This window comes from Myxine glutinosa, chromosome 5, assembly GCF_964187855.1.
Source record: "Myxine glutinosa chromosome 5, kmMyxGlut1.1, whole genome shotgun sequence".
NCBI classification, from domain to species: Eukaryota; Metazoa; Chordata; class Myxini; order Myxiniformes; family Myxinidae; genus Myxine; species Myxine glutinosa.
In genome coordinates, this window is record NC_136265.1 from 164,679,408 (window position 1) to 164,690,886 (window position 11,479).

The 11,479-nt window shown below is 45.8% G+C and overlaps 1 protein-coding gene across 7 annotated transcripts in view; it reads right to left on the reverse strand.

Moving 5' to 3' along the window:
- The window catches only part of LOC137417066 (guanylate-binding protein 1-like), an 86,846-nt gene extending 75,613 nt beyond the window's left edge, over positions 1-11,233 (reverse strand). For all 7 annotated transcript variants that reach the window (XR_013623614.1, XM_078778992.1, XM_078778990.1 and 4 more), the window contains exons 1-2: positions 10,959-11,233; positions 4,061-4,188 (exon numbers count right to left, since the gene is read on the reverse strand). Coding sequence is in view for 6 of the 7 variants with exons in the window: in XM_078778992.1 (XP_078635118.1) it covers positions 4,061-4,188; positions 10,959-11,142 (312 nt within the window). In the remaining variant the exon portion in view is untranslated. The remainder of the gene's footprint in view (positions 1-4,060; positions 4,189-10,958) is intronic.
- Between the last annotated feature and the right edge of the window lie 246 nt (positions 11,234-11,479).

Sequence of the window (11,479 nt, forward strand, 5' to 3'; positions counted from 1 at the left end):
GAGGGATGGTGGATTTGCCATCCCACCACATCGGGGGTCTCTCACTATCAATTTTGTACACCTAAATTCCAACCAATCAAAAATTTGCCAATCACTACTCATCATCTGCCAATCATTACATTTTGTTTTTCTCTAATTTTGGGCCCAAAACACTATTACTATCACGATCACCATCATCACAGTCCGCTATATCCTAGCCTCGGTGCGTCATGACATCATTAAACTCGGCTTCGTAAAGCCGAGCAATGAATTCGGGTGGTTTGGTTGCCTGCAGGTTGAATCCGTCCGGCTTTCGGTTCAAGGGAGGTGGTTTGGTTGGACCGAGATTCCACGCACCATCTCGGCGCGGCACCTTGCGGTCCCGGGCCCGATGGCTCCATCTCCCCCGGTCGGAACCCCGTCCCCACGAGGGGGCACCGTTCCGCCTCCTCCCACTCGCCCTTGAACCGGACCGGTCGCCTCGCCCGACAAAGCCCGGACTCGACCGTGCGGGGCGGGGCCAAGCCCGAATCGGCAACGACGCTTCGAAGAGAAACGACGCAGCTTCGATCGACGCCGGGCCTCGCACCCAACCAAGCACCCCTCGCACCGAGTGCTCGCATCGGCTATCCGTCGCTCTAACCACTAAACCGGTTACCATCGACGCTTCACTTGCATGCTTACAAGCATACGCTACCCCTTTCACCCTCACAAAACCTGGCGTTCCAACGCCGTCCGTACATTCCACCAACGCTCTCTCTGTTACACACCACACCTCTTGCGCACACTTCGGTCCACACCTCTCCTCCGTTACGTCCTCCGTAACACTCACCATGGGCGTGCACTCCGTATTGCTCTCACTCCCTGTGTCACACCCCGTACACACCGACGTGCATTCTTGCTCGCACTCGGTTTCACTCCCACACTTTATACCACACCCACTCGCCGACGCACACTTTTTTTTTCCACGCGTGCCATTTCCACTCACACGGGACCCTTCACCAACGCCCGGGTGTTTCCTCGATCCCAAGCGCGCGAAAATTCTTTTGTCGCTAAACATCCTCCTGCAAAATCTACCCGCACAATATACAGCACGACTTACCTGGGGGATCCTTTTCTCCACGCGAACCTGCAAACTTCCATTCGGGTTAGCGAGTACAGCATCATGATTTGAGCAGGGACTTTGTACATAATCCATTTCTCCCTGCAATTCCCGGGTTACCTCCGTCATCTCTTCAATTTTAATTCCCGCTACTGCTTTTTCTTTATTAACCTCGGCGACTGTTGGCTTTAATAAAATTCCCTCTACTTCATCGGTCGCCGGCTTTTCCAAACCCCGTGTCGCGATTTCTACCCCCGTCATTGTACCCGTGCTTTCCTCCGCTTCGCTCAACCAGCGCTTTTCGACACGCGTTACCTCCCCGTGCACCCCTGGGACCCTTTCGCCCAACTTGCGGTCTCTGTCCCTCTGCTCCCTTGCCTCCCTATCGGCCCTCATTCCGTTCGTTGTTTCTTTTAGTTCCTTAGTCATTTGAACACCCATGTTGTTAATTTCCCTGTTGGATATGAGCCCCTGGGCATACATTTTGTTTTCTTCATCCCACTGGGTCAAAAATTTCAACATATTTGCAAGAAATGGATCCCAGGCCGTTGGCACCGCGGGCTCGGCTGCCGCGCGCTCGTACGAGGCGCCTTTTTGCGCGCCTGATACCTCGTGCGTGAGAGCGCCATTTTGTGCACCTGATACACCCTCAACCACACCTTCTTTACTCTCCTCCACCACTTTTCCCACTTCTTCCCTGGGGTCCTGGGTCGATTCTACCCCGTCTATCTCTCCCACCGGCATCCCGTCGCCTTGAACAGCCATGGCGCGATTTCAAAATTCGGGTTTTGCTTAAAAAAAAAACCAAATTTCGGCAGCTCGTAATTTTGACCAAAATTTTTTTTTAGATGTTTTAAAAATTTGGTTCGGGACCCGAATTCCACTCCCAGACACCAATTGTTATAGATCGCGGTTATGATGTTATAGACCGAGCGGTGGTTTAAAACCGCGACCTAACAAAAACTCACCCGATTCACCCAGACTTTGGCCGGATCGCACCGCAGCTGCTCAATGAGGGGAAAAGACAAAAACGACGAATGCAAAGAGGAAAAGGAATAAAACGAGAAGACGTACAGACGAGTAATGGGTTTTATTATTTACACACACAAGCAAAAAGGGGCAATCAAGTTTTATTTACAACACATAGTCATAAGACGCAGGTGACACAGTGCAAATTTAGCTTACCTACAGGCTTAACTTATCCCAGGACAGAACAAACAGAACGCTGACTCACGCGGGGGATGCCAGGAATGGCAGAAGGTGGATGGCTGGAGGGAGAGGGAGAGGTCCAAGGGGGGGTCCCGCAGCACAACCGGCGCGTTCAGCAGCCGCCGTTCCTCTTTGGCCCTGCTCCAAACCGCCGTTCAGGCCCCCTTTGGCGGTTGGGTGGTCTTGCGGCTGCGGCCTCTGTCCGCTACGTTCTCAGGACTTGTCTGGTCCAAACCCTCAACTCTTCCTTGCTTCTTTCACTCCTCACCACCGACTCCTCACCGCAACCAACAACCTTGCAACCAACTCCTCAACCAACTCTTCTCCCTCAACAACCCTTCTCTCTCTTTTGCGACCGACTCAGTCCAACCCAGAGTGCATCTCTCTCTACTCACTTCCGGTTGCGCTTTTTATAGCGCCCCCAGCGATCACGCCCCCGGCGCTTTGGGCACGCCCATCGGGGGTGCTCACCTCGGCCCTGGTTGGTCGCGCGACCCTCGGGCTCCGCCCTGGATGACGACGGGCGGGCGCGCCCCTCCTCCCCTCTGACGAGGTGCGACACGCCTTTCTTCTCCGACTCAATGCCTCGTGGTTAATGGCGGCAATTGGATCGGAGGTAATTGGTAATCGAGGGCTCAGCAGTGACGAGAGGGGGAATGGAGGTTTTGGGAATGGGAATGAAGGGAATCTATCTCTTTCACTGGTGCAATGGAGTATTTCAATTAATGGAAGACACAGCCTTACACTAATACACAGAATAAGATATAACTGTCAAAAGAAAGGATATATCGTGTCCTGCATGTATGTTTTATGGACTAACTACGGAAACGCCCTTTGACCTTTATACAACCACAAACGGAGGGAGGAGGGGTGATATTTTACAACAACCTTTTACAACAACATTTTACCACAACAACAAAATAAAAAAACATTCTCATATCCACAACAATATATACATATATATATACATATATACATATATATATACATATATACATATATATATACATATATATATATATATATATATATATATATATATATATATATATATATATATATATCGCTTTTTGCCCGATCTCTCAATGGTGAAGAATCACTTAAAAATTAAATAATTATCGTATCCGAATCCATATTCAGATCTTCACCAAAATCTAATCGAATCGTCCTTGTCAGACACCCAACCGGTCCATCAAGTTTCGTCCAAATCCGTCCATAACTTTTTGAGATTTCCTGCTGTGTATCGTTTTTGGCCCCATCTCCCAATGGTGAAGAATCACTTTAAAAATTCGACTAGCCGGATCCGAATCCGGATCTTCACCAAAATCTAATAATTTTGTCCTTGTCACATACGCTACATCTCTGCCAAATTTCGTCCAAATCCGTCCACAACTTTTTGAGATATTTTGTTAAAGACAGACAAACAGACAGGGGTGAAAATCCACCTTTGGTGGCAGAGGTAACAATAAAGTCAGCCAATTAAGAGTCCCTTGAAAAGAACAACTTGTTGCATGAAACAACTGTCAACAAATCAAAACTTTTCTTAAATAGTTGCCCTACGTGTGTCATTGGCACTTCGGCCTTGGGATCAAATTCTTAACGTCAGACAAAGAAGGAGTCGAGTGCACACCTCCATCAATGGATTTAGGTTGAAATTTGTATTAAAATCACAGCCAATTTTAGATACCACATTCATCACATCAAAGTCCAAGGTGTTAGTCATCCAAGTCTATATTTTATTCACATCATCATGAGGTCGTCTTTTCTGACCTTTTCCACGTCTCCGAGCCCTTCGGTGTCGAGCAGCAACAGGTATTTGCTATCATCATGTGGGTGAGGAATAGGCCAGATCCAGAGGCCTTTGGTCTTCGATTGGACCGTATGTCCCAATGCAAACCCTAAAAGGAAGGCAGGTACAAGGTTCATGTACGATCTGATCTGGTAATACAAATTAAATAACAAAGAAAGGCCTCCGATTCTGGCAAGCAAATGTAGCCCATAGTGTAGGCTGTTATGTCATTTCGTGTTTTTTTTTTGTTAAAAGCAAAATTCCACTTGATTCCTTGTCTTTGGGGTGTCACATGTTCGAAAAAATAGGTTGTTAATTTTTTAAAACGGATTAAGGGTGTCAAATCCAAGATGGCCGCCAAAATATATAAATTCCATTAAAACTAGTATTTTGAACACAGTATGAGGTCCAAATTAATGATAATACCCATAATTTCAATACCAAGGAGTTCAAAAACAATTAATTTCAATATGGCAGTCAAATTCAAAATGGTGGAAAAATCCAAGATGGCCGCCACTTCTTAAATAACCACAGTACAAAAACTTAATGTTCTTGATAACACAAATTGTGAATGATGAAATAGGTCCATTTTGGTGGTAATGCCCACATAAGTAATGCTAGGCCGTTGGGGAAACATGTTACTGATTCGTTGAAATCGGTGGATGCCAGCCATAGTGAGAAATAGTGAGAAAATCCAATATGGCTACCACTGTTTTACACAAAGGTCCACATTGCTATAACAATGATAGCGTAATGTAATTTCCTGTTTGACCATATTTAAATATTCCTGTCTCACAATCATCCGTTTTACCTTACAAGTCCTCGTGTTCATCTCCCACAATGTTCTGAGCTGATTGTTCATTGTTGCTACAGCCGTAGTTCAAACAGCTACAGACCTCTGTGCATGGGAGTTTATTGCTGCGGCAACTACAGGAGTTTCCTTTGCATCCTGATTTGCAGCCACATTTTACCAGCTTAGTCATGGCCTATGGTGCTGGAGGGTTCAAACACATCACCGGAAGAAATCTATTTTCCTCTGACTTCCATCCGTAGTCAGTGGGAGAAGGAAGGGACGGTTGACTTTCGCATGCCTGCATCCATATCATTGCAATATAATGTGCTCGCAGAATGTGTGGTGTCAATGATCCAGAGGTTGGAGGCAGACTCTCTCCCTCGGCCTGTCGATTTGAGTACAAGAACCATCGTAGTGCATTTACTTTGGTGTGTGTTTTGGATCTGTACAACAAGCAAACGAACCTTTCCAGTTGGTCAATTGCGTTTGGAGAGGGTGTAGCAGCAGATTTGCCAAGTGAAGCAAGTGAATCCAGTATCATATCATCGCAGGACATGAACACCTTCATACACCAGTCCTTTGTCCTGCCGGCGAACCTGCCACACATATCTGATCCTGTGAAAGAATGAAACCCGAGAATAGCTGAGGCGCGGTTAACTCCTAACTTTCCAAAGATAGGTTTGACTGCAATTTTCCTATTCAGTTTTCCTTTTCCGGTAAGGAAATATGTCTCAGCAGGTAGCTGTGGATACATGTGGATCATCAGCAAGAAGACATCGGTATCTGGAGAGTCTATTACAAGTTCTACATCGCCGTTAACTGTTAGGGCATGGAGCAAGAGTAACGTATCCGCTTCTTCATGACCGTGTTTTACCAATTCATCAGGCACACTTACATTGCCTTTTGTCTCAGTGCCGAAGGTTACCATGAACTTCTTCAATTTGTTGGCAGAGCTGTTGCTGTGATCCAGAGTCTTTGCAGCTAAATACTCTACAAGTTCTGCCTTGGTTTTGACACTTGAAAGGAAGTCCTTCAAGGAAATATTCTGGATCAGTGTACTATCTTGGATGTGATAGTAGGTCGAGTTTCCCTTTGTTTGTTTTTTTCTCATTTGCTCTTTCAGAGAACTTTCGACGTATCTGTCAAATACCAGTCTTACTTCGTCGTAGTTAGCTGCAATCCTGATAAGCTTTTCAAGAAATGACATGGCAAAATCACTGCATGTTTTCATTTTGTCTGTCTTGGAGATGGAGTTAACGAGGGCCATGCCATCTATGACTACAACTTTAAATTTCTCAGACATGTCGGACATGTCAGTTGAAGCTTCTTGCTCAGGCTGCGCATCTTGTACTTCAGGCGCCTCGGCTTGGGGTGGTACTTCAGTTTGGGAGTTTTCACTCAATACTTGGTCGCCAGAAACACTCGGTATGGCATTAGCTGGATCGCTTGTGGCTTCTGTTGGGCTAGGTTGCTCCTTGGTAACTAGCGCTTCAGGATGATGAAGGACCTTAGCCTTGTCATATGCTAGGAGAAGTGACCCATCCGAAGCGAAAAGGGCACGTGGAACAATTCCAAATTCATACTTCCCAATACAGTCCTTTAGATAAAGGTCTGGACGGCTTCTTGATGCTACTATAAACCTCTGTAGAAGTCCTCGTTCTTCTTTGACTGTAATGAGTTTGTCACCTGCTTTCACTTTCTTCACTGTGTTGGCACTTTTGAAAGTGCCTATGTTCTTTCTCTTCATTGGATCCCACACTGAAAGTTTTCCTTCTGTAAGGCGTTCTTTGACAAATGTCTGGAACAACTGTTGTCCGATGGCATCGCGGTCTACTATGTCCTTTGTTACCTTTTCATCAATTACTTTCTTGGTAAGAAGGTTACACAGGTCACTCATCGGTTACGAATGGGTCTCCATGAACAACAAATACCTCTGTCAATCTAGCGGATTTTCTCATTACTCGGGTGGACTTTCCCCCTGTGATCTCGTGGTGTTGGTCTCTGGTATCAGCACCTTCCATGCCATATTCTCTTTGAAACTCCTCTACTAGATTAGACAAGTCAGGTGCAATCAGGAAGAAACGGTCTAGAGCTCTCTCAATTTGGGTTATTCCAGTAATGCCTCCAATGACCTTGAGTTTGCGGTTCTCCTGCTCAATTCCATGATCTGGACCTATTGAAGTGAATGCAGCAATCCCCTTCGTCACACAGAAATTTCCTTTCAGGAGTTCTGCACAGACATCTAGAAAAACTTGTTCTGTTTGCTGCATTGTTGACAGGTACAAAGGGAGCAAACGTGCGTAGTTCAGGTGGTCGTGAGCAAAGAAGTACTGGATAAGAGCTTCAGTGCTTTCCATATGCAGCAGCAGGTCCCGTTGTCTGGTAGCTCTAATATACTGAAGGATAGTTTCAAACTGCCTCAAGTAGTTACGGATGTAGTGTTGAATTGGTGCTGGATTGCTTTCAAACTGTCCCAACTTTGTGAGGATATCTCTAGATTCGAACATGGTCATGGTTTCTCTGACGGCATCTCTGAGGTTTTGACGGTTGCCTGTGTTCATGCTGATATCTTTCTGATATGCTTTTTCCAAATCAATGGACGCTTCACTTAGGAACACTTTCTCTTCTGGTGCTTTTGTTAGGAACCTGTCAAAGTAGAGATGGTATAGAGCAAGCAATGTTACAGTATGTGCTTCTAGGGACCTGTAGAGATGTTTTCCATTTAGGATTTGCATTACGGTTGTTGGAGAATATAGTCCAGCTTCGACCCAAGCCTGGTCAATGCCGCTTCCTTCTGCCATATTGAAATTGAATTTGACTGCCATATTGAAATTAATTGTTTTTGAACTCCTTGGTATTGAAATTATGGGTATTATCATTAATTTGGACCTCATACTGTGTTCAGAATACCAGTTTTAATGGAATTTATATATTTTGGTGGCCATCTTGGATTTGACACCCTTAATCCGTTTTAAAAAATTAACAACCTATTTTTTCGAACATGTGACATCCCAAAGACAAGGAATCAAGTGGAATTTTGCTTTTAACAAAAAAAAAACACGACAGCCATTTTTAAGACATAGCAGCCTACACTACCAACAAAACTGGAGATTGAGGAGTTTTTAATCCACATGAAAAAATTCTGATGAGTGGATGAAAAATGGCCAAATAAGCAGGTGTTTTCATAAGCCAGCGAACAAACAAAGCATTACTAATGTTTTGAAAATAACAAAGTTTTTGCTATACCGTACGGTACTGTATTGTTGTATCAATAGACTGGTGTTGGCTTAGCGGTTAGGGTGCCGGCATGGGATCCTAGGATCCTGGGTTTGAATCCCGGTCGGTCGCTGAATAAACACCAGGGGGGTTGACTCAGCCTGTCATCCTTCCGAGGTCAGCAAATTGAGTACCAGTTCACTGGTAATTCCCTGTGTGTCGCAAGAGGCGACTAACAGGGGTGGCGGCAGGAAGAGCATCCGGCCATAAAATATTGCTCCAAAAAAGGGGACCACGGTGCCCGAAAAAGGCCAACCCCTGTTCAGCGGGGAAAATGGCCTCGAAAGGTGGTTCACTGTATTGTATCAGCTTCGTTGAGTTATTTGAGTCTTTATGTTGTATGAGACTACGAATCCAGAAAATTCCTGTCCCAAGTAAAATATCACTAGTTAATACAGAAAGGAACAGGTTCAATATAGAGTATCAAACTTTGTGGTTTTCTTCTTCATCAATAGAATTAAACAGCTTCACATTCACTCCAAATTCATGATTGATTGAACAGAACAAAACACCTTCAGCAGCGAAACCACATCAGGTGAAATGGAATTCCCCAACAAGCCCAACTGGCAGAGCCAGTTGGCCAAAGGTCAAATTGCGTCTGTGCACCTTATTTAAACTTCCGCTTCCTTTCATGCAGACTTGTGTCAAGTTTTCCAATTTAGAACTTGCATAACTCATGATGTAGGAAAGGACCATCAAGGCAATTGGTTATCGTATAATCATCATCATGTACCCTGCTCTACACAAGTCGTCGGTGCTGCAAGAGCAGTTCCTTGGCTAAGGTTACAAGCCTGGGCGGGTCGCCACTTTGACAGATTCTTAGTATCGTAAAATCGAAAATAAATATGTCATCAAGTCCAACTCCTTCTATACTTTGCATGAAAAATGTACAACCCAGAAACACTGTTGCATCAAAATGTTTACATTCTTTACAATAACTGCAGTTTTGCTGTTGCTGCGTCAGCTGGTCAATCGTGGGTGTGGAGCTAGTTAAACCACAAATACAGCTTAAATCTTTCATCAACGATTTTACTGACTCTGGAAAATCCTCTATTTGCTGATGATTCCAATCTCTGCCGTGACTTCCTTCATCCTTCAGACACGGAGGCAGCTGTCTCTTCCTTCTCTTCAGACCTTGAACATTTGGAATATGACTTTCAATCCTGCCAAACCTCACACTCTCACGATCGCTCTCCCAAAGGACCGTCTGGCTATCTCCCCACCCCATCCCCCATCTGCTTTCTTAACAATCCCCGTGAAGAAGTTCAGTCATTCAAACTTTTGGGCCTCACTTTCAGCCTTCATCTTTCTTGGGCAAAACACATTTCTAAGTTGGCTTCCAAAGCCAGTCATCGACTGGGCATCCTCCGTTGTGCAAAGAACTTCCTCATACACCTGATCTCTTATCCACCAATAAGGCCTTCATCCACAGCTTGGAGTACTGCTCTCCCCTCTGTGCTGGAGCCTCTGCCTCACACCTTACTCAGCTTGATGACATGGAAACCAAGGCCTTCAAGATCCTTGGAATCTTCTGCGATGTAACTGAGTCTCTGGGCCTATCATGCTCACATCACAGATAGTCTCTCTGCCTTCTACTGCCTCCTTTCTGGTCTTGCACCCTCTGCAGTGTCCATGCTCCCCAGTCTGGCCCCCACCCACAGGTTTCTGTAGGACCCAAGTGGTCTGCCAGTTACTCAATACTCACCTTCACTCTTTCATTCTTCTTTTTCCCCACCTGTTGAACCAATTTCCTCAGTCTCTTCAATCTTCTTCCCTCCAGGGTTTCAAGACAGCCGTTTACCATGATCTGAGGTCATCCTCCATCCACAACCATGATCTTTTCGACCCCATGAACAATTCCCAAGCCCTCATATTTCTAGGTTTACAGTTTGTCCTTCCACATTTGTGATTTAGGGTTGTGGCTCTATTCTCTTTACTCGTTGTGTCCTCCCATTGCTCTCATTCTTCCCTACGTCCATTATTTATCCAAGTCTCCCTCTAGTTTGGCCCATCAGCACGGATGGTGCTGGTGTGCCCTCCTCTCTTTCTACTGTTATTTTCGCTCTGTTATGTCCTGGTCTGTTGTGTGTTGTAGTTCATCCATGAGCCTCGATACAGTATACAAAATAAATAAATAAACAAATGCATAAATATGAGTACTCTGAAATCAGACTCGTCCATGGGACGGAGTGTATAAAAATAAATGCATGATGGCACTTTCTGCACCACAGCACATTACGCTGCCACGGCTGACATACAGCGACCAGACAGATTGTGGTGGCCTTTTGCACACGTGACATGTGTACCTCTCTCATGGGAAGTTCTCACCTAATTGCCACACCTACTAACATGAGGTGTTCATGCCCATACATCAAGGTCGAACCTGTTCATAAATTACATACTGCCTCAGCAGCCTCAGCGTCTCAGCGTCACGTGTCACGTGTCACGTGTCTCAGCGTCACGTGTCACCTCAGCGTCACTGCCTCAGCGTCACGTGTCAAACAGGGCGTTCCGTCACCGACATTAGTTGGTGGACATTAAAGATCCCAGGTATCCTTCGTGAAAAGTCGGCAAGCTATTGCCGGCATCCTGGACAAATTGCAAATTCCTATGCAAACAGTTGAACGTGACGCCTGACCATCCGGTTCGTGAAAGACTTGAGACAAACTACCCCACAAGACTTCAAAACAAAGCAAAACGTGACTTTTCACAGGTCATGGCTCTTCAATCATATAACGATGAGGAGGTGAGGACTCGGGCTCCTCGACGGACCCCCTCGTTTACTCCTCACCCTCATCGGCCCTGCTCACCGTGTTGAGAACCCGCCAGGCGGTTCAACAAGAAGGACTTTCCGGTTCGATATCGACCAGCGATCGCCACGACGACCAGGTTACGAGAAATGGTGGCGAGCTTCGCGGCGGTCTCCTCCACCAACACTAGACCCCCGTTTTTGTCCGTCACGATGAAGGGCAAAGGTTCACGGAAGAGGTCCATGGTCGCTCCGCATGTGCACACACTGCTCACTGATCTGCGCAATACGGAGCGAGCGAATTTAAACCTCCTGTGAGTTTCACTTCTGCTCAGGGAATTCCCCCCCCCTCCCCAAACCTATGACGTAATGAACCATGTCGGGGACCACGCCCTCATCCCTCCTACTTCATCAACAAGACCAATTGTCACCAAACAATGAACCCAGACGTACAATGATCGAGGCAAGCCTTGGGAAACACGTTTCAGACGTCAACCCTTCGTTTGGCTCTTGTGCTCCGACGAAAGGCGAACATCCGAAAACGCAAATCCACAACCAGTCGATATTTTGTCATAAAACAAA